Source organism: Ovis canadensis, chromosome 13 (genome assembly GCF_042477335.2).
Source record: "Ovis canadensis isolate MfBH-ARS-UI-01 breed Bighorn chromosome 13, ARS-UI_OviCan_v2, whole genome shotgun sequence".
Taxonomy (NCBI): domain Eukaryota; kingdom Metazoa; phylum Chordata; class Mammalia; order Artiodactyla; family Bovidae; genus Ovis; species Ovis canadensis.
The window spans coordinates 90,031,743-90,053,250 of NC_091257.1; the positions used below are offsets into that span (position 1 = coordinate 90,031,743).

At 56.4% G+C, this 21,508-nt stretch overlaps 1 protein-coding gene across 3 annotated transcripts; it reads right to left on the reverse strand.

Annotated features, from left to right (window-relative positions):
- Window positions 1–278: 278 nt before the first annotated feature.
- Window positions 279–21,070, reverse strand: ZNF335 (zinc finger protein 335). 3 transcript variants are annotated; one of them, XM_069548675.1, is made up of 28 exons: window positions 20,988–21,070; window positions 20,065–20,315; window positions 18,547–18,787; window positions 17,528–17,605; window positions 16,981–17,286; window positions 16,760–16,885; window positions 15,755–15,901; window positions 13,793–14,045; window positions 13,535–13,715; window positions 12,522–12,634; window positions 11,732–11,750; window positions 11,472–11,588; window positions 11,310–11,386; window positions 11,068–11,228; window positions 10,123–10,355; window positions 9,181–9,274; window positions 8,960–9,054; window positions 4,313–4,572; window positions 3,399–3,510; window positions 2,919–3,293; window positions 2,129–2,271; window positions 1,889–2,043; window positions 1,661–1,764; window positions 1,489–1,566; window positions 1,108–1,191; window positions 951–1,016; window positions 790–871; window positions 279–699 (listed from the first exon to the last, which is right to left on the reverse strand). In XM_069548675.1, the coding sequence occupies exons 2-28, from the start codon at window positions 20,263–20,265 to the stop codon at window positions 572–574; spliced, it is 4,029 nt and encodes a 1,342-aa protein (XP_069404776.1). In that variant the 5' UTR covers window positions 20,266–20,315; window positions 20,988–21,070; the 3' UTR covers window positions 279–571. The 3 variants fall into 3 exon arrangements, with proteins under 3 accessions (XP_069404776.1, XP_069404775.1, XP_069404774.1); XM_069548674.1 differs by having other exon boundaries at window positions 13,535–13,712; window positions 16,760–16,888; XM_069548673.1 differs by having other exon boundaries at window positions 16,760–16,888.
- Window positions 21,071–21,508: the final 438 nt, after the last annotated feature.

A 21,508-nucleotide genomic window follows, 5' to 3' on the forward strand; every position in this document is an offset into this window, starting at 1 on the left:
GGAGCCAGTGCTCCCCTGGGGCTGGGGAGGAAGCAGCATCTGAAGGTGCTGTCCACTTTCCCCAGCCTAGCCATCTTTCCGGATACCAGGCCTCTGCCCCACGAGTCTGCCCTCCTGGGCCACTGTACTTACAGAGGCAGGGCAGGGTGCACCTCTGGCCGGGCAGCTCCCACCTCAGTCCCACCCTTGCGGACTCTAATAGGCTCCTCTTCCTGCTTCCTAAGGCCTTGCCTGGTTCCAGCTGTAGCAGCACATGGACAAAGGGAGTGGGCCAAGGCTGGACTCTGGTCCCTTTATTGAGCCTGAGAGACCAGTGGATACATACCAACAAAAATAAGTTTCTCTCCCGAAGCCTGCCTGCAGGCTGGGGCCCCCAGCGTGTCCCGGCTGGTGCCCATGGCTGTCCCCAACCCCAGCAGCACAGGTCTGGCTCCCCAGGAATGACAGGATGCTGGCTGCTCAGTATCTGGAGAGCCTAGGTGGAGCAGGGAGGGAGTCCCTGCGGGCCTCCACCCGCAGCAAGGCAGGCCCCATCAACATCCGTGGTCTGCGCTGGGCTCCTGGGGCTCGCTCAGTCATCGCTCAGGGTGATGACGTCGTATTCGATGCCCTGGTGCTGCAGCTGTTGAATGTGTTCAGGCACCGCCTCCTCTGTGCCAAAGAGGCCCTGGGCTTGGGCCATGGCAGCGTCGGCCACCGCTGCCGGGGAGGGGAGACGACGGTGACCTGAGGCCCAGGAACGAGGCCTGGCTCCCAGGCCCCCAAGGCCTTCAGGGTCTAGCCCCGTACCTGTGACAGCTGAGTGTGCCGCAGCCTCAAGCTGGGCCTGGGTGACCAACTGCTGGCCCGGGGACACAGGCACGTACTGGATCTGGAGAAGGAAGCTGGTGAGACATGGCCTCAGAGGCCCCCGCCCGGGCCCCTGCTCCTCTGCGTCCCCAAAGGTCTACCTGGGACTCCTGAAGGAAGGGGGCCCCTTGCTCGTACTGGATGTGTGTGATCTGGCCCTCCTGTACCTGGAGAGAGGAAGCCTGCGTAGTGATCCCAGGAAGGAGGCGTCGGTGCCTCTCCGCCCCGCTCCCCTGGCCTTGTCCCAGCCTGGCCTACCTGGATGTGATGGCCCTCGGGCACCACCACATATTCCTGGGGAAGGAGCTGCTGCACTCCATCCGGGGAAATGATGTACTGTACCTGAGAAGGGAGAAGAGGCAGGCGCTGACAGCCCGTCCCCAGGAGCTTCACAAGGAAGGCAGAGCAGGGTGGCCAGGGACACCCGCCCCATCAACAATGGCAACTGCAAGGACGGACCCCCAGAGGGGTCATTTACAAAGTATTGTCCCCCCTCCTCCTGGGGGGAGGATGGGCACCCCAGCCCGGGTGGTCAGCAGCAGCAGCAGCAACTCACCTCTCCTGGGAGCAGGGCTTGGGGGTGGGGAGGGTGGGGGAGGATGGGCGCCCCAGTCCGGGTGGTCAGCAGCGGCAGCTCACCTGGCTATCAGACGCCACCAGGTGCTGGACCATCTGGCCGTCCGCCGTGGTGATCTCTTGGATATAGGCGGCTTCCTCCTGTCACGGCCAGGCCAGCTCTAGCTTCAGATTTCTGGGTGCCCCCACCCCTGTCCCCAACCTGCCAGTGGGGCCCCCAAACTCAGGCGCTCACCGGATTGCTCACTGTCTGTTCCTGGGCCACAAAGATGTGTTCTTGGCCCAGTGCCTGTTGGAGCCGCTCCGGACCCAGGACCCCGTGACTGGACTGGAAGGCAGCTGGGCAGAGAGGAGGGGGGACACTCTCTCAGGGAAACCTGACATGGCCTGGCTCCAGCCCAGCCCAAGGGTGTGCACTGGGGCAGTAGCTCCAGTCCCGGGTCCACCCTGGGGTCCTGCTCACTGTGCAGTGTGGCCAGTGTCTCGTCATCACTGTTGAGGATGATGGTCTGGGTGGGGGGCCCGGTTGGAGGACGTGCAGTGGGCGCTGCCGCCTTCCTCCCGTCAGGGCTGTGGAGCCGCTGGATGTGGAACTTGAGGTGCCCGTTGCGGTTGAAGCTGAAGGGGGAGGATGCAGGCTCAGGGGCGCCGCCCCCCACCCTCCACAGGCCCGGCAGCCCCCGCAGGCTTCGCCCAGCCTCACCGCTGCCCGCAGAGCTGGCACTCGAAGGGCTTCTCGTTGGTGTGGGTCAGCATGTGCCGCCGCAGGTCCTTCTTGTTCTTGGAGGCGAAGCTGCACTGGCTGCACTGGTGGGGCCGCAGGCTCGAGTGCTGTGCCATGTGGGCCTGCGGGCAGGGTGGGGGCAGCACTGCTCAGGACAGACGGCCCCCGACGCACCAGGCCTGTGCTCATGGTCTGGTGCCACCTGCTGGCTCCACCATGAGGCCACTCAGCCCAGTCCCTGCTCACCCTCGGGTCACCCCTGTGAAACGCACTGGCTCAAAGAGAGGCCTCTAAAGGTCACCCCCAGCCCTGACACTCTAGGTTCTGGCCCCTCTCCCCTCACGGAGCTGTGTGAGGATTCAGCATGCAGTCAGATCTGAGAACTGGTCCTTCTCAGGGGATGGAGTCCCAGGAACCTCCCTGGGATTCTGTGACCTCAGTCTTCTGGACAACTTGTGTCTCCCCAGCTGCCTCACGTTACCACCCCTCTGCTCCTGCCAACCCAGCTCAGCCATCACCTCCAGGAAGTCCCCCCAGGCACCCCAAGCCCACGTGACTCATTTCCTGTGTGTGGGCACTGCATTCACCCTGGGGACACTGTCAGGTGTTGATCCCAGGCTGGTGTGTCTCCCCACCAGACTGAACCCCCTGAGAGCTGGGGCCTTGCTGAGTCACCTCTGAGCCCAGTGGGGAACGGAAGATCCGGCCTGGAGGGTGCTCAGTCAAGCTTTGTTACACAGACGGACCAGCAGAGGAACGGGGCACCTACCCGGACCTCGGGCCACTGGCGAGCACTGAAGGGGCAGTCAGGGCACTTGAAGGCTCCCGGCCCGGCATGGGCCCGTTTGTGACTCTCCATCTCTGCTCGGCCGGTGAAGGCCTCGGCACAGATCTTGCAGGAAAACTTCTTTGATGAGGCAGTAGCTGCAGATGGCGGCGAGGGGGGCACTACCAGGCCCAAAGGTTTGCTGGCTGCAGGAGGTGGGGAGGCAGAGCCCTGAGGGTCCCTTGACTGGTGGGTCCTGGCTGGAGCCGGGGGCTCAGGACCATCTCTGGGCAGCCCCCCATACTGCAGGAGGGGCCACTTGGCACCGGAGGCCAAGGCTTCTGTACTTGGAAAGGAGATGGAGCCGTCTGCAGTCAGCTGTGGAGAGGGGGCGGGGCGTGAGGCAAGAGGGCGGTCAAGAGGGGCGGGGGCTGGGGGAAGGACCGGAAGCAGGGGGCAGGACTGGCCCCCCTCCAGCCTCACCTGGATGTGGTGCAGCTGGGTCCCGTCGGCTGCCATGATGAAGTGCGTGCCAGCTTCTTTCAGGGTGTCACCCACGACCACGGTCTGGGCTGCCTCCCCCGGGGGCTCCTCGCTGTGGGCACAGATGCCAGGAGTGGGAAGCAGAGCTCCAGGGGAGGCTGGCGGGCTACGGGAGCCCCTTCCCTGGGAGAGCCCCCCTTTCACAGTGGACCACAACCACCACAGGCTGGCCCCAGCTCCTCCCTTTAGCAGCTGGACCTCCGCTGCCTTTTTCACAAGCAGGGACCAAGTGTCCAGTGTCCAGCTTAGCAGTGGTCATCCCCACTCCCTCATGGGCATGGAGTGATGAGATGAAGGGCTCCAGGAATCAAGCCCAAGTCTGCCCAAGCGGGGCAGGAGGAGAGGGTGAGTAGGGAAGGCAGGGCTCCTGACTCCCATCCCGTATGGAATTCAGGGCTTCCTCTGATGGCCCAGGGGTTCAGTGAACATGGAAAACGAACATTTCTACCCTAGACTCGCTCAGCCTAGAAGAACCCAAGTGCAGCGGTGGGGCCTCTGATGTCGCTGAGGAGCCCGAGCGTGTGACGAAGGTCAGAACTGGCCAGACCCCAGGGATCCAGAACCAGGAGCACATGGGCCACAGGTCAGGCTCAGATCCACAGCACATCTGACCTTCAGGGCGCTACTGCACTCCCTAAACACCCCGCCCACAGGAGTGGTTACAATTGTCAAGGAGTCCACAACTGTCAAGTGCCTGGAATTTCTTAAGCAGCCCTTACCCCGTGAGGGACACCACACCCCTACAGCCCAGTCGTTTCACATGCGTTAGTGTTACCTCCTGCGAACTAGGCGTGGGTGGGCGGGGTGCTCCCCTCACTCCCCTCACCACACCTATTAATGGCCCCAGGGCTCACCTGTAAGGCGTGCCAGGAGTCGAAGTGCCCTCCTCCACGGTGGGGGCCGAAATGACACTATAGCCAGCCCCGCTGAACGGCCCAGGTGCCAGGGTCATCTGCTGCAGGTCAGGGGGCCCAAGCTGGCTCTCAGCGGCCACGCTGCCTCCTGGGTCTGCCACGTGGAGGGTGACCACCTGGGGAGTGGCGCCTGCTGGGGAGGGCTGCCCCCCAGAGGACGCTAACCCTGTGTCCACGTCCTCTGACTTCACCACGGCCACCTGCAACAGCATGACAGGCAGGGTGAGTGGCAGGAGCTGGCGTTCGAGGTCCTTTCATATCTCCGGGCCTCAAAGCTTGCCCACGCTCCAGCCGGATCCAGTGCTGCTGCTACTCACGGACACGAGCCCAGCTATGTGTTCCTGGCAACTGGAGAGACTCTAAACAAGGATGGCATAGAGCCTTACGGCCACCTAAGGACACTGGAGAGAGACTTAACAAGGACAGGATAAAGTGTTACTGCCTCCTAGGGCTATTTCAAATCCTGAAAGATGATGCTGTGAAAGTGCTGCACTCAATATGCCAGCAAATTTGGAAAACTCAGCAGTGGCAACAGGACTGGAAAAGGTCACATTTCATTCCAATCCCAAAGAAAGGCAATGCCAAAGAACGCTCAAACTACTGCACAGTTGCACTCATCTCACACGCTAGTAAAGTAAAGCTCAAAATTCTCCAAGCCAGGCTTCAGCAATACGTGAACCATGAACTCCCTGATGTTCAAGCTGGTTTTAGAAAAGGCAGAGGAACCAGAGATCAAATTGCCAACATCCGCTGGATCATGGAAAAAGCAAGACAGTTCCAGAAATACATCTATTTCTGCTTTATTGACTATGCCAAAGCCTTTGACTGTGTGGATCACAATAAACTGTGGAAAATTCTGAAAGAGATGGGAATACCAGACCACCTGACCTGCCCCTTGAGAAACCTGTATGCAGGTCAGGAAGCAACAGTTAGAACTGGACATGGAACAACAGACTGGTTTCAAATAGGAAACGGAGTACATCAAGGCTGTATAGTGTCATCCTGCTTATTTAACTTCTATGCAGAGCACATTATGAGAAACGCTGGGCTGGAAGCAGCACAAGCTGGAATCAAGATTGCTGGGAGAAATATCAATCACCTCAGATATGCAGATGACACCACCCTATGGCAGAAAGGGAAGAGAAACTCAAAAGCCTCTTGATGAAAGTGAAAGAGGAGAGTGAAAAGGTTGGCTTAAAGCTCAACATTCAGAAAACGAAGATCATGGCATCTGGTCCTATCACTTCATGGGAAATAGATGGGGAAACAGTGGAAACAGTGTCAGACTTTATTTTTTGGGGCTCCAAAATCACTGCAGATGGTGACTGCAGCCATGAAATTAAAAGACGCTTACTCCTTGGAAGGAAAGTTATGACCAACCTAGATAGCATACTCAAAAGCAGAGACATTACTTTGCCAACAAAGGTCCGTCTAGTTAAGGCTATGGTTTTTCCAGTGGTCATGTATGGATGTGAGAGTTGGACTGTGAAGAAAGCTGAGTGCCGAAGAATTGATGCTTTTGAACTGTGGTGTTGGAGAAGACTCTTGAGAGTCCCTTGGACTGCAAGGGGATCCAACCAGTTCATTCTGAAGGAGATCAACCCTGGGATTTCTTTGGAAGGAATGATGCTAAAGCTGAAACTCCAGTACTTTGGCCACCTCATGCAGAGTTGACTCACTGGAAAAGACCCTGATGCTGGGAGGGACTGGGGGCAGGAGGAAAAGGGGATGACAGAGGATGAGATGGTTGGATGGCATCACGGACTCGATGGACGTGAGTCTGAGTGAACTCCGGGAGTTGGTGATGGACAGGGAGGCCTGGCGTGCTGCAATTCATGGGGTTGCAAAGAGTCGGACACGACTGAGCGACTGGACTCAACTGAACTGAGGGGCACTGGAGAGACTTAACAAGGACAGGATAAAGTGTTACTGCCCCCTAGGGGCCCTGAAGAGACTTTACAAGCACAGGATAGAGCATTACTGACCCCTATGGGCACTGGAGAGACTTAACAAGGACAGGATAAAGTGTTACTGCCCCATAGGGGCACTGGGTAATGTCTCCAGACAGTTTTGATTGTCACAGTTGGGTGGGTGGGTGGGGGGCGGGGGGTTGGATACTGGCCCCTAGCTGGTAGAAGCCAAAGAAAGTGAAGTCACTCAGTCGTGTCCGACTCTGCAACCCAGTGGACTATAGCCCGCTAGGCTCCTCTGTCCATGGGATTCTCCAGGCAAGAATACTGGAGTGGGTTGCCATTTCCTCCTCCAGGGGATCTTCCCAACCCAGGGATCGAACCCGGGTCTCCTGCATTGCAGGCCAATGCTTTATCTGACATGGAATTATCCAGCCCAAAGCGCCATGGTTAAGAAATCCTGAGGCAGAAGAACAAGTGACAGACCAGTAAGAAAAAACAATCGTCAGAGCTCTACCTCACACCTTACTCCAAAGTCTGCTTCAAATGGATTAAAGATTGAAACATAAGAAATAAAACTCAAGATCGATTAGAAGAAAATACAGGTATTTCTGTAATCCTTGGCGTGAGAAGATGTTCCTAATCATGACAGAAGATGTTAAAACTTACAGCAACATGAATCAGAAAATGAGACCAGGAAACAAAGACACCTGGGGTGGGGGGGGGATGGTATTTAACAATGCATATCAGAGATAAAAAGTGGCGTTCCTGTACATACAAAGAGCCCTTGCAAAGTGATAAGACGACTAATAATTTACAAGCAGGTAAGTGAGAGAAATAAAGCGGTCTATGAACATACAGAAGCTCGATCTCTCTTCTGATCACAAAGTTATCAGTTAAGACCCTGACATACGTGTCTGGGACATGAGGAGACTGATGAAGACGGCCGTGCAGCTCTGGCGAGGCAGTGGGGAAGCATGCTCTAGTGGCAGTCATGTGGTGACACGTGTTTTCATTTTTTAAATTTTTATTTATTTGGCTGCAGCAGGTCTTAGTTGCCGCATGTGGGATCCAGTTCCCTGATCAGGGATCAAACCTGGCCCCTGTGCCCTGGAAGCAAGGAGTCTAAGCCACCAGACCACCAGGGAAGTGCTGACACATCATTTTAGAAGGAGTCAGGCTTGGGGTGGGACCCACTGATTCTGTTTCTAGGAGGCTTCTTTTAACCCCACCACTAAAATACATGTTTATGAACACCAGAAAATACATGTTCACGGAAGCACTGCCTTGAGCTCCTGAAAGACTGGAAACCATGCGCAAATAAAGGACTGACAAGATAAGCTTCAGAACACCCCCAAGACGGAATGAGGTGGAGACGTCAGGAAGGAGTGGACATGTGTGCGCGGCCAGGCTGCAGAGGGAAGGAGAGCTAGGCTGTCCGTAAGCACAGATGCCATGACCCTACTGTTTAGAGATCAGAAGGTGTCTGTGTTACCGAGCACCTGGACACAACTCTGCAGAAATGCTTATTAACCTGTTAACAGTGGAAATGAAGACGAGGGGAGGAAACTTAAAGATGTTCACCCTCTGAATAGACCATTTCTTAACACTCATTTTGGGTTTACAAAAACAAGCATGTGTTTTTGTAGTCAGAAGCAAAATGCGTGATACTGGCATGAGAATGGCAAACAGATTGAAAGAGAAGACCTTGTCTAGAAACACAGGGAATCTACTGCGTGAAAAAGGGGAGGTTTCAAGTGACTGGGGAAGTTAGAGGATTCCATCTACTGCACTGACAACTTTTGGGAAAAAAATAAAGTCAGTCCCCTACCTTTATGCATATACCAAAAATAAATTCCAGGTGGAGTAAAGACTTAAGTGTAAAAAACGAGACACTAAGAAGAAAATACCAATGAATGTTTATATGATCTTGAGGTGAAGAGGCTTTTCTAAGGATGATACCACAAGCAAAAACTATAAATACACTTAACTATCTAAAAATCTAAAACTTCTCCCTACCCGCAAATGCTACAAACTAAAGCCTATGAAGATTTCCAGGTTCAAAACAGGCCCCCTCGTCCACGGAGCTCTGTCCCCCTGGCAGCATGTTACTGTTCCAAGTTCTTGGAATTGATCATCTCAAACACACAGTTTCCATCCTTCCAAGAGGCTAAGAGACAGGAGGTGCTGACAGACCTTTCCCTGCCTTAGAGAAGCATGGAGAGGTGCGGGGAGGCAGCTGGGGGCAGCGAGAAGTCAAGATGATGAACTTGGGGCGGACGTGCTGGGTTTAAGGTGTGTGAACCCCGTGAGAGGTCAGAGAAAGCTGTGGGAACCTCTGGCCTGTGGGAGGTGGCACGGAGTGAGGGCGCTGGGCTAGCTGGGAAGCTGGTTCAGAGCCCTGAGCACAGTGTGGCGCTTACTGCTCAGCATGCTGGGTGTCGCTGGTGACTCCAGGGTGTGGAGTGGAGACCGTCTGCCCTCCCTGGTCTCCTGGGCCTCCCTGGCATGGCGGCCCCCCTCCCCTGCACCTGCCCACTGGGGTCCAGTGGATCCATCTCCCACTACCTGCGAGCTCCCTGAGGGCAGGGCATGTCTGTTTCACCATTTGCCTCCGCTCCCAGTGTCCAGCGCAGAGCTGACACCCAGGGTGCAGCCAGGCTGGGAAGGAGCTCACCTGCAGGGCTGTGCCACTCAGCTCCCGCTGAGTGCTCATGTTCAGCAGCAGGTCCAAGGCTGTCTGCGTGGCCACAGCTGTCGACTCCGCAGTCCCTGGGTCGGGTGGAACTTGAGCCTTAGGAAGAGCTGGAAAACTGGCACCCAAGCCCCCTCCCCACCAGCTTCTGGCCCCCACCAGCACGAGCCCTGTCCCTGCTCCCACTCTCCTGCAGAACTCACCTGGCTGATAAATGATGGTGGCACCACCCAGGGTGTCGGAACAGAGCAGTGGGGGGGTCTCAGGGGACTGGAAAGGTGGAGCCTCTGAGGGGATCTGCGGGGTGGGAATATAGCCAAGGGTGACAGGGGGCAGCTCAGATTCAAGACACCTCCTGTGTCTTGAAGTGTCAGATACTTCACATCTATTGGGCTTGTTTGATCCTTACTCTCTTCAAGATATTTACCAGCTCCACGTTACAATGAGCTGACTAAGGTTAAGGATCCCCCGGCTAGTGAGGAGAACTGGGGCTTGAACACAAGGCTGGCTGACTCCAGAGCCCCTCTGCTCTGCCAGCACATTGTGGTGGTCCATCTTTAGGGGCTAGGAGGGGGCAGGCAACATACTCAGCCACAAGACTGTCTTTCTCAGCCTGCTTTGCAGCTGGATAAAGCGTGGCCATGTAGCTAAGCAGGAGCTTCTGGTAAAGTTCATGAGGAAGATAAGATGGATAGACGGCAGGCATCCTTTTTCCTCTTCCCCCATCCCTTCCTCCTGCTTCTTGTCTGGGATGGTGAGAAAGGCTGGAGCTCCTGCAGCTATACTGGACCATGAGGCAACCACAAAAATGGGAACCATATGTGTAGGAAGATACACTGAGAGAGTGTGGTCCTTGATGGCTGACCAGGGAGCTGCCACAGCAGCCCTGGGCTGCTCCCCTTTGGACTCCTTTTGTGTGAGAGAATAATAAACTATTACCACGACCTGGCTACTGACACTTCCGTTCTCTATTACTAGCACTGGAAAGCCCACCCCTCCTTGGAGCTTAGGACAGCACCCTTCACCCTCAGGGCTCATTTCATTGTACCCGAGGTGCTGACGAGGACCCTGGGGCTGGGGGAGGCGGCGTCACACGGCCTCGGGGCCCATGTCCCCCAGCCCTTCTACCCGCTGCCTGTGCTTACCTCGGGAGGTCCTGGGGAGCCGGCGGGGGGCCCAGGGGCCGTGCTGTGCTGCTGCTTCAGCTCCTCGATCTGCTGCAGGGAGAAGAAGGGGCGGCGGCGGGAGGGGGGCTCCTCGGGGTGGCGCCGCCCCCACTCCTCGAAGCTGCTGGCGTGCCGGCAGCGCACATGCAGCCGCAGGTTCTTCTTGTGCCGCGTGCTGAAGTGGCAGTACTCGCAGGCAAAGGGCTTGGCCCCTGCAGGCACATCAGGAGGCGTCCTTGCAATCGCCCGCCCCCTCGGGGAACACTTCTGTGACCCCAAGGACCCCTCCAGCTGACTCCCAGCACCATGCTCCCAAGCGCAGGGAAAGCACGCTCTGTCCTTGCTGGTGGACAGGACAGAGACCGGCCAGATCTCCCTCTGCACTCACGGCCTTCCTCCGAGCACCCAGTTCAAGGTCACGTGACCACACCTCTCCCCCGACTTGCTTCCCCAAAAGGAGCTGGGAATCTGGCTGAGGGCACCCCTGGCTCCCTTTCTCTAGCCTTCCCTCGTGTGCCTGCCAGAGGGCCAGGCACCAAGAAGAGGCAACTTCTGCCACCCATCTTCTATGGCTTCCTCTGGTGAGGGCAGGGCCTATGTAAGACCTGTCTCGAGTGCCAGGCCCAGAATGGACAGGGCTCAGGGAACAAATGGTTTTATACCAACCACAGAGTTGGCATTCTGATTCTCTCCTTTCACAGCTAAGAAAGGCTCAGAGAAGGCAAAGACCAATCCCGGGTCATACAGAGAAGAGCTGGCTGAGCTGGGATCTGAGCTCAGGTGAGCGACAGTGGGGTGGGGTGGCAACTCCTTCCACTGAAGAGCTGGGGCTGCCAGGGTTGGGGGGTGGGGGGATGGCTGACAAGACAGAGCCGAGCCTCCACTACGGGGCCCTGCTGTGTTGAGGGGTGGGGCCAGCCAGACCTGTATGCTTGACAGCCACGTGGGATAGCAGGAAGTCCTCTCGGAAGGTGCGATAGGGGCAAAAGCTACACTTGAAGGGCTTGTCACTGACGTGGGACAGCTGGTGGTTGAGCAGCGCCTTCTTGTCCTCGCAAACAAACTCGCAGAACTCGCATTTGAACCTGGAGGTGGTTGGAGTGGCGAGAGCTCAGCAGTGGGGCATGGCGGGGCGCTGCAGCCCCAGGGGCTCTTTGGGGGTGTACCTGCGGTTGGCGACAGCCTGGATGTGCGTGAGCAGGTGCATCTTGAAGGTGTAGCGCTTCTTAAAGGACTTTCCACACTGCAGGGGGTGGGGTGGGTTAGATGAGGGAGCCGCCCCCCAGCAGGCCCCCTCAAGCCCCAGCCCTGCACTCAGCCCCACCCACCTTGTCGCACATGTGGGGCTTCTCGGTGCTGTGTGTCTTCATGTGCTGAGTGAGTCTCTTTTGCATGGGGTAGACACGGCCACACACGGGGCAGGGGAAGGAGCTCAGCTTTGGGGTCTGGGAAGGGGCAGAAGGGGCCGGGTGGACACAGAAGGCAAGCAGGGAGGGTGAGCCCATGCCTGAGCCTCCTGCCCCCGCCCCTCCACCCCACGGGCAGCCCGCAAGCAGGCGCCCTTCCCAGGCCCGAGCCCCTGACTCACCGGGTCTGGCCTCTTTTTCCTAGGGGAGAAAGATGCAGGAGTCAGACCATCAAGTGCCCAAGCCCACCCCAGACCCTCTCCCATCGACAGGACCCAGTCTCAGCCCTGACCCTAGCCCCCTTCTGTGAGAAGGGCATCCCCCACTGGAGCTCACTGGAGAAAATGTGAAGAGGCATGCGGTAAGTAAGTTCAACTTAACTTTAGGAACAAGCCATTCTCTCTCTGTCACAAAACACATTTGTGTTTTTAAGACTGAGAAATTATGCAGCGATAGAGAGCTGCCGAACCAAGTGCTTGTTCAACCTGGTATTCCTAATCTCATGCGGACAAAGGACTCCTCCTTCCTTTTTATTTGTATTTTTAAAGAAAAACCTCTAAGAGGGAATCCCCTGATGGTCCAATGGTTAGGGCTCGACACTTCCACTGCTGGGGTCTGGGTTCAATCCCTGGTCAGAGAACTAAGAACTTGCAAGTCATGCCAAAGAGAAAGAAAGAAAAAGGTGTAACAGAGAACTGGCTTTAGATCCTTCTCCGAGCCCCTTTAGGTACACGATTTCCTTTAATCACCTCGACAATGACAGTCCCCAATTTACAAAGCTTGAAGCAGGAAAGAGACCGAATAAGAGACCTCCAGGCGGCCCCGTGGCCCTGCTCTGAGCCAAGTGATCTGGGATGAACTGTCTGCCGTTCCCATGTCTGTCATGTGCTGCGAAGGGGCTGACCCAGAGCAGGGGCTCAGTATTGGAGAACTGGGGTCACCCCGGGCCTCTGCCTCCCCAGCCCTACTGACCGATCCCGGCTGTGCACAGCCGCGTGCCGGATGACGTCCTTCCGATAGACGCTGGTGTAGCTGCATTTGTCACACTTGTAGGGCTTACTGCCCACGTGGTTGAACATGTGCTCCTGGGATACAGGCAGAAGGATAGGGCTGGGACATAACCTGCCTTCCTGCCCACCTGCCCTGTGCCTACAGCCTTAGAGTTGTCCCTCCCCACTGCACCTCGGAACAATCCCTGCTCCCCACCCTTCCTGTCGAGGTCCAAAGAACAACCTCTAGGCCCAGTCTGAGGGAGGAAGCACCGTGTGTGCAGAAAGCACAGAACTCGGGCCCTCGGAGCTCGAGGTATTCCCAGCCCCGACGATGCCCAGTTCCATTCTGGCCAAGCCAAGCTGTAGCTTCCTGGGGCAGTAAAATGGGACCTTTTGAGTCTCCTGGTGGCGCAGTGGAATAAGAATCTGCCTGCCAATGCAGGGGACACACATTCAGTGCCTGGCCCAGGAAGGTTCCACATGCTGTAGAGCAACTAAGCCTGTGTGCTGTACCTATGAAGCCTGATGCCTAGAGCCTGGGCCCTACAATGAAGAGTATACCCCGCTCACAGCAACCAGAGAAAGCCTACACAGAGCAACACAGACTCAGCGCAACCAAAAATAATAATAATTAAAAAATGGGATTCTTAACACTTAAGACCTCATTGGGCTACATGAGGATGACATCAGAGCATCTACAAGGTACAAGGCAGGCTCAAGCTGCTGCAGGCCCACAGGCACCTCTGGGCAGATGGTGAAAAGGACCTGCTGGAGACTGTAACACAGTGAAGGCGATTAAAGCAGTGTTCCGGCCACCTGCCAGGTGTGCTGGTGGTTAGGCAAGTCTAAGACATAATGTGACTCTGCAGCGGGCAGCCTGCAAAAGGACACGCTCGCCCTGGAGATGGGGCAGGAAGGGGCCCGTCACCGCCACTCCCCTTCAGGGCCTTCTCCCAGCCAGCGTCCCTTCCTGCCCCGGTCCCCCCGCCACACCTTGAGTGAGGACCAGCGACGGGAGCGGTAGCTGCACTGCAGGCACTTGAAGAGCTGGGGGTTGCCGGCCTCATGGGAGTTGACGTGGAAGCGCAGATCCTCGTGGGACAGGAAGCGGGAGCCGCAGATGCGGCACAGGAAAGGCCGCAGGAGCGGTTTGGGTGACTTGTAATAGTACCTGCTAGGAGAATGTTGGAGGAGGTCTGGAATGGCCGCGCTGCCACCCCCGACCCTCAGCCCTCATCTCGGCGCCCGTACTTGCGGTATTTCTTGCCAAGGAAGCGCCTGGAGGGCCTACCACGACGGCGGGGCAGGGCGTCAGCCTCATCCTGGAAGGACGAAGCTGCGTTCCTTGCATCTGACTGGCTCACACTGGGTTCCACGTGGGCCCGGTTGGCCTTGCCCAGGGCCACCAGGCGTCCCCGCCCTGAGGAGCTGGGTGCCTCGGGGTCTTGTGGCTCCGGAGGGCTCTGTCCACTTTGTGAACTCACTAAAGGCTCTCCTTCCACACCTGCCACGGACACACCAGGACAGATGTGGACAGGTGTGTCAGAGCCAGTCAAGATACACCCCCACACACACAGTCACAGACCACTGATGGGCACAGCAGGCTGCGGGACAGATGCAGGCAGCCGTGATTAGACAGCATCCCCTCCTGCAGCTGTCAGCACCGCACGCCTTACACGGGACAGTCTGGAGCAGCACTGGGAGAGCCAGGACCTCCAGCCAGAAGACCTGCCTGCAGGCTGAACTTGGTCACCAATCTGCTGTGTGTCCTCAGGCAAAACCCCGCCCCTCTCTGAGTCTCCTTTTCCCCCATCTGTCAAAGGGAAGTAACTGTTGCTCTTGTGACCTCACAGGGACATTCTAAGATCTGGGAAGCAACAGGAACACTTAATCACTGGTTTTCCCGGGGGAGGCTGGGAGGCTGAACAGCAGATGGGAGGGAGGGAGGAGTCATCACGGCACAGTTGCAAAGCCTCTGTCATCAAAACATCAGAATACGCTGCCTATTCAAAAACACTATTTCACTGTAATGTTTTAAAAATTCAAAACATATTTTTTAAAAAATCCAAAATATTTTACAGGAAATGCTGGTAACATCTTGTTTCTAACAGGATATTCAGGTGTATTCACTTGTGGAAATTCACTGACCTGGGTAAAGAACCTGGCAGCCAGCGCAAGGCACACAGGCTCGATCCCCGATCTCGGAAGATCCCACATGCTGTGGAACAACTAAACCCTGCGCCAACTACTAAGCCTATGCTCTAGAGCCTGGGAGCCACAATGACTGAGCCTGCGTGCGGCAAGTACTGAAGCCCGTGAGCCCTTAGAGCCTGTGCTCCGCAATAAGAGAAGCCACGGCAATGAGAAGGCTGCGCATCACAACTGGAGAAAAGCCCTCGAAGCAACGAAGACTCAGCACAGTCAAAAATAAACACACACAGAAAATTTTTAAAAAATTCACTGAGCTGTGCAGTTAGCATACATGTGCCTTCCTGAACATATATCTCAGTAAAAAGTTACTTTACAAAGACGACTAGGGACTTCCCTGGCGGTACACAGGTTAAGACATGGTGCTTCCAATGCCAGGGGTGTGGGTTTGATCCCTGGTTGGGGAACTAAGGTCTCACATGCCATGAGGTGTAGCCAAAAATGAAAAGAAAAAAAGAACACTAAAAAAATATAACCACTCCTCCACACACACAACTGCATGTACAAAGACCACTACCTTGTATTTCTGGCATGACAATCCTAAGCGGCAGGTACCATCACCTCATTCACAACATGGGAAGGAGAGATTTAAGAGGCAAAGTGACCCACTCCAGGTCACATAGCTGGTAGGAGGCAGAGCTGGCATTCTGTCCATGGCAGTCTCCCCCGTCCCAAGCCTGTCACGCTCCAAATCCGTGCTGCTCTGACATCGTCTCAGACCTCAGACTTCTTCTTGTTTTAATAATAATTAGCTCAGTTGTAAATATTCCAACTTCCATGCTGTGACAGCTTCTCACCGAAAAGCCTTATCGGACAGCTGATGTATCTTAACCCTCGAGCTTGGCAGGGGAGGGCTTTCCCCGTCACCAGGAGGCTGATAGGTCAACCCAGTGGGTCTGAGACTTGCTGTTTTGCACAGCACACTCCATCCCCAGGCTCCATGGAAGCAAGCAGGGAACGAGGCCACCCCTGGGCCCCACCCGCACCCCTAGGCCCCACTCTCACCATCTGGGAGATCCAAGGTCTCCAGGTGAGGCAGCTTCCGGGGCCGGCCAGGTCTCCTGCGGGGTCTCAGGGTACTGGGGGTGGGGCGCTGGGGCCGCAGCTGCCGGCCCCGGGGCTCGTCATCTGCAGGGTTATAGTCACTGTCTTCTGTGGGGAAAACAAGAGAGGGAGGGCTGCAGCCTTGACCTTTCAGCCCTGACCCCTTGTCAGCTTCCCTGGAAAGAGGTCCACTTCCCCATCCCTGCCTGCTCCTCCTTCCAAACCCACCAGTGATGCCGCCTCTAGGAAGCCCTCCTGATGTTCCCCTAGCTGACTGTCAGTACTCGTCTTTGAGGCCCTGCAGTCCTTTCTCTGGACCATTCTTAACACCTACCATTAGCTCATATGTACCTTAATGTAATTCAGAAAAAAAGTGCCCCTTCCTCAACACACTTTATAGTCATTGTTTAGAAAAAAAGTGTCTAGTCATTCAAGCCTACAAAGTATGACTATGCTACCGATTAAAGGAGCTGCTCGCTGTGACTCTTGAGCATTCAAAATGTACCTAGTCTAAACTGAGGCATAAACTGAGGTATAATTAAGTATAAAATACATATCAGATTTCCAAACATTACAATGAGAAAAAGTAAAAATAATTTACTAATAATTTTTTATAATGATTGCATACTGAAATTAGATTTTAGACGTAATAGGTAAATAAAGTATATGACTGATTTAAATTCATCTTTTTACTTTAATACAGCTACTAAAAAAGCACACACGTGGCTCGCATTCTGCTTCTGCTGGACAAATGGGACGTGACCCTTGGACACAGTGCTGTTTCTCAGTGCACAGTCTGGATAACTGCACATGAAGCTCCTGGTCCCAAAGCCCCAACTCCTCCTATCTTATGCTGGAGGCGCTCCTGGCTGCGCCTGTGCCAATTCCTCTTCCCTGGCCCTTCATGTGGGCCAGAGGGAGCTCAGTATATGCAGATGTGGGAGGGCAGCAGGTCTGGGAACCTACCCTCCAGGTCATCGATGGCACCAGCATCTATGATGTCGTCGTCGTCTTCCTCCTCTGGGCCCTCTTCCTCCTGGGGCTGGGCCGAGCTGCCCGACTTGCGCGGACGCCCCTTCTTACCAGCTGCTGCTGCTGGGGGTGGAGGAGCAGGGTACAACAAGCTTGTCAAGTCTGACTCTTGGCACCCCATGTGTGGGCGGGCAGGTCAGCCGCTATCAACGCACCCGGGCGGAAGTGCCGCTCCCGCATGTGGCGCAGCAGCGTGGCCTTGGTGCTGCTCCGGTACTGGCACATCTTGCACTTGAACTGCTGCACCACCACCACCTCCATCATGGCCTCCAGGCTCTGCAAGTCCGGCTCCTCGGGGCCAGAACCCAGGGGTGGCTGCGCCGGGGAGCTGGGCCCACCCTGCGCATCCTCTGGTGGCTCTAGGCACGTGGACGTGGATGTGGGGCCATCGGCCAGGGCCTCGATGGCTGCCAGGCTATGGGCCAGGGTGGAACTGGACATCGGTGATGCCATGGGGGCGCCTGGCGGGGGTGGTGAAGGAATCAGAGGGAAGTGGAGAGGGAGACTGGCCATGAGCTACCACTGCCCCTCTCAGGCAAGCCCAGGGGTCCTAGAACCCACGCCCACCATAGTAACCATGGGGAAACCGAGAGGCCAGGGGCAGCGGATAACCTGCCAAGATCACACAGTGAGTGCGGCAGAGCCTTCCTGTCCTACCCCCACCCACGGCAGGGCTCCTTGGGCCTGGTGCTGGGCTCTTACCATCGTCTGGTCCCTGCAGGATCAGGTACCGTGTGGCCTCGGCCCCGCTGCCCTCCGCACTGGTCACAGTGATGCAGCCTAGGCAGAGACAGGAGGGGCAGATGCCCTGTTGATAAGGACAACCGTCATGCCAACACTCACTTCGATTCACCCATGTGACTGTGAAATCGGCTGCCCCGTGACCCACCTCCCGTCCAGGGCCGGGCTGTTGGGACGTCTGGGATGTGTGACATGCTGGCCCCGCAGCCAGTCCACAGCTGTCCGCCTTTTAACCACTGTACCTGGAAGGTCTCCCTCTTTTCCTCCCCAGTGTTCTCTAAGGTTAAGGCCCAGCTGTTGCACCACTTTCTTAGGACTGGCTTTCGAGACTACCTCAGGGCCTTTCCAAGTGCTACGACCCTTACACAGATCTCTGATAGTAGAAAGCAGTCTGGCAAATCATGAGCACCAGCTTCGGAGTCAGACTGAGCTTATGGCCCAACACTTGCTGATGACAGCGGCTGTGTTGGCTTACATCCTCTGTGCCTCGGTTTCCTCATCTAGACTGTGAGAACAGTAGCAGCATGTACTGTTCAGGGTTACCAAGAGGATCAATGACCTACTGCTGCAGGTAGAGTGTTTAGAACAGACTCCAGTGCAAAGTCAGGTATTCTGTGCTGAATCGCTCAGCTGTGTCTGACTCTTTGCGACCCCATGGACTATAGCCCACCAGGCTCCTCTGTCCATGGGATTCTCCAGGCAAGAATACTGGAGTGGGTAGCCATGCCTTTCTCCAAGGGATCTTCCTGACCTAGGGATCAAACTCGGGTCTCCTGCACTGCAGGAGGACTCTCTACCATCTGAGCCACCAGGAAAGCCCCAAAGTCAGGTAAATCCTCATGTCATTTAGTACTATGAGATGGGGTTACTGCCTCCACATTACAACCTCAGAGTGATAAAGTTATCTGCCTGAGTCTGCACAGCTGGTTCTGTAGGGAAACCCTGGAGGGGCAACTCTTGCCCACCAGGGCCTGACTCACTCCGGATGAGGTCGGGCCCGATGGTGGACTCGATGATCTTGTCAATGGCCGAGCCCAGGTCCGAGGAAGAAGCCATACAGTCGGACACCAGCATGTTGGGGTCTGGCAGTGCACTGGAGTGCACCAGGGCTGGGGGGCCGCCCGTCACCCCTGCCACTGGCCCGCGGGAAACAGAAGATGAGTCAGGGAGGTAGCCATGGGGTAGGGGGTCTGTGCTGGAGCTGCTCTCAGATACCTCCTCCTGGGGGTCAGGAAACAGGGAGAGAGGAAGCTTAGGAGCCAGGGATGGGGCTCCTTAGGGGCCCAAGGATATGGAGAGTGGAGCCACCCAACACCCTCATCCACACAGAAGACCAGTGGGAGAAGCCCTCTAGTCACGGAGCCTCCCCAAAAACAAGCCCCAGGGTCCCTGGGTCTGATCAGGTATAATGCCCCACGTCTCCTGCCCCCACACAATAGTCAGGTGAAGCTGGTTTCACCATGCTGTCAATGAGCTGTTCCCTCTGCCTTCAAACGCTTCATAGCATCACACCACGGCTAATTCCTACTCAGACACTCAGCTGGTACCTCTCCTGGAAAGCTGATCCTGATCCCCAAGGCCAAGTTAGGACCCCTCTATCCTCAGCATTTTAGTTGCCTGTGTCCCCCCATCACTTGATGGTTCACTCTGAGGTATTACGGCTCCCAAGTCAGATTTCATTAGGGCCAGAACCACTTCTCTCTTGTCTCTTGCTATAACCCCAGGGTCGAGCACAAACTGGGCACATGCCAAGTCCATCTCTGCTGAGCCAATGAAACCCCTGGAGCCCCAAAGTGGAGGCTGTTGTTGTGTGTTGTTGATGTGATGTCCTAAAAATGATCACTATCTGACAAATAATGACAATGGTGAGGGTGTGGATATTTACTGAGTGTTTATCACATGTTGAGCCCCGTGTTAACTGCTTTGCATATATTCATTTAACTCTCAAAAAAAAAAAAAACAACTTTCTGAGGCAGACATTTATTATTCCCACTTTACACATGAGAAAACTGACAGCTAAAGCCTGGGGAGCTTATCTAAGACCACAAAGCTAGGAGGTGGCAGAGCCATGAGATTATGTTATAAAGCGTTTCCAAGAAAATATCTGGTGGCAGCTCACAACGGAGCACCCTCAGGAATAGGTATTTCTGCTCCATTTTACAGACAGAAGACTGAGGCTCCAGGAAATCTCCCAGTGAATCAGCAGAAGAGCCAAGATGTGAACCAGGGCAACAGTGGAAAGCGCAGCCCACACACAGCCTAGATTTGAATCTTGACTCTGTGCCCGTTTGTTTTTCTGTAAGATGTGGAAAGAGTGGTATGTGCCTTACAAGGTACGAGATTTAAATGAGAAAACCCATGCTAGGGGCCTGGCATGGGGCCTGGGTCACAGTAAACCATAAACAAATTATTAGCTACAAGCAAGCCTGCTGGCTGCTTCCCCGACTGCCAAGCACTGCTGCCTGCGGTCGCTGCCTCCACCCAAGCGCGGTCCATACCAGCGAGCTGCTGCCGCGGTCCGAGCTCTGCCCCACGCCGGAATCGTCGGCCTCCGCTGGCCCCGGGGCGGCCGCGGCGTCGCTGCTGTCGGCCGACACGGCTTCCGAGGTGCCCACACCCAACCCGCTCTCCGAGGGCTCCTCTGGCCGGCCAGGCCTAGGCGCCGCGTCGCTACTGCTCTCCACCTCGTTTTCCTCCATCGGCTCGGGGGGCTGTCTGAGAGGGGGGCCCAAGGTCCGGGGCCTTCACTCTGTGGGAGGAGGTGATCGGGTCTAGAACCGGTGGGCCTCATTCCCGGTCCCCGCGGCCCACTCAGCTGCGCCCATGTGCCCATTTCGCAGATGCAAACACTGAGTCGCCGACCGGGCGGGGCCTTCTAGGGTACGGCGACGGGTTGCTTCGGAAAAACAGGACCAGGAAGCCTTGCCTCCCAGGATCCGGCCCTTCCGTCATCCTTGGGAGGGTGGTCAGTGGCGGGGAATCTTGACCCTTTTCTCCTCCCCTCCACGATTCCCGCAGAGTGGTTCCCTCTACGGGCCCCGTGTGGCCTCAGTGGTTCAGCCCTCCGGGCCCCCGAGTCCCCCCGGGTGGAAGGTCGGTGGTACCGCCCGCAGGCCCCCTGGGTCAGCGGCTTGCTCCCCCCTCCCCTGGCGCCCGTGCGGAGGGGGCTGACAGAGACGGTCCCGGGGCCTGGCGACTAGGGGCTGTCCCCGGCGCTGCCTGCGCTCCAGGCCCGACGCCATCTTGTGGCGGCGCCGGGTTTCCGCTCAGGCAAGTGCGAGAGCGACTAAAGGGCCTGGGACCCCGGGGCCCTGTTCGGACAGCCCCGCCGGCCCGGGACCTCGCCGCCGGGTCTCCCCGCAGTGTGGCCCCACTTCCTGGCAGGGTGCGGTGTGGCGACCTGACTCTCACCGAAGCTCACCTGACGCTTTCGTAGCGGTGTTCCTCTCCGACTCCGGCATCGACGAGGTCGCCATCCTCTTCCCCCCCGCGGCGGAGGGACCCATCGGCCTTCCGGAGGCCGGGACTACTTCCTGCGCCGGTCCGGAGAAAGACAGGCTTCCAATGTGCTGGAACGTAGCCTCGAGGCCTGAAAATCATAATATAGTCGTAAGAGAATCTGAGATTTTATATGTCGCTTAGTATGAGTGGAAGAATCCGCTATGGTTAGGGGCTACTTTATCTCAGGGCGGAGGAACACAGAGGAGTGTCTACGTGACGTCACTGCTGGGCCCCTTCCCTGGGCCGCAGGCCGTGGCGCGGCTGAGTCTGGCCCCACTTCCGGAGGCGTGGCTCCTGGTGGCCTGGCCGCGCCCTTCCCGGAACAGCTCAGAAAAACGTGAAACGGAGTGTTTGGTTGGTGAGAGAGAAATAAATGTTATCGGTCTTTTCGCCTGCCTTTTAAGCGGTTACTTTACGCTTTTCTTCGAACCTAATCAGATC

Bases quoted from the DNA above. Each gene is read 5' to 3' on its own strand.
- ZNF335 (XM_069548673.1), bottom strand. From the start codon at position 20,265: ATGGAGGAAAACGAGGTGGAGAGCAGTAGCGACGCGGCGCCTAGGCCT. The intron at 1,567-1,660 runs GTGAGCGCCTGA...TGGCCGTGACAG, and splicing joins AACAGACAGTGAGCAATCCG to GAGGAAGCCGCCTATATCCA. The intron at 872-950 runs GTAGACCTTTGG...TTCCTTCTCCAG, and splicing joins CCTTCCTTCAGGAGTCCCAG to ATCCAGTACGTGCCTGTGTC.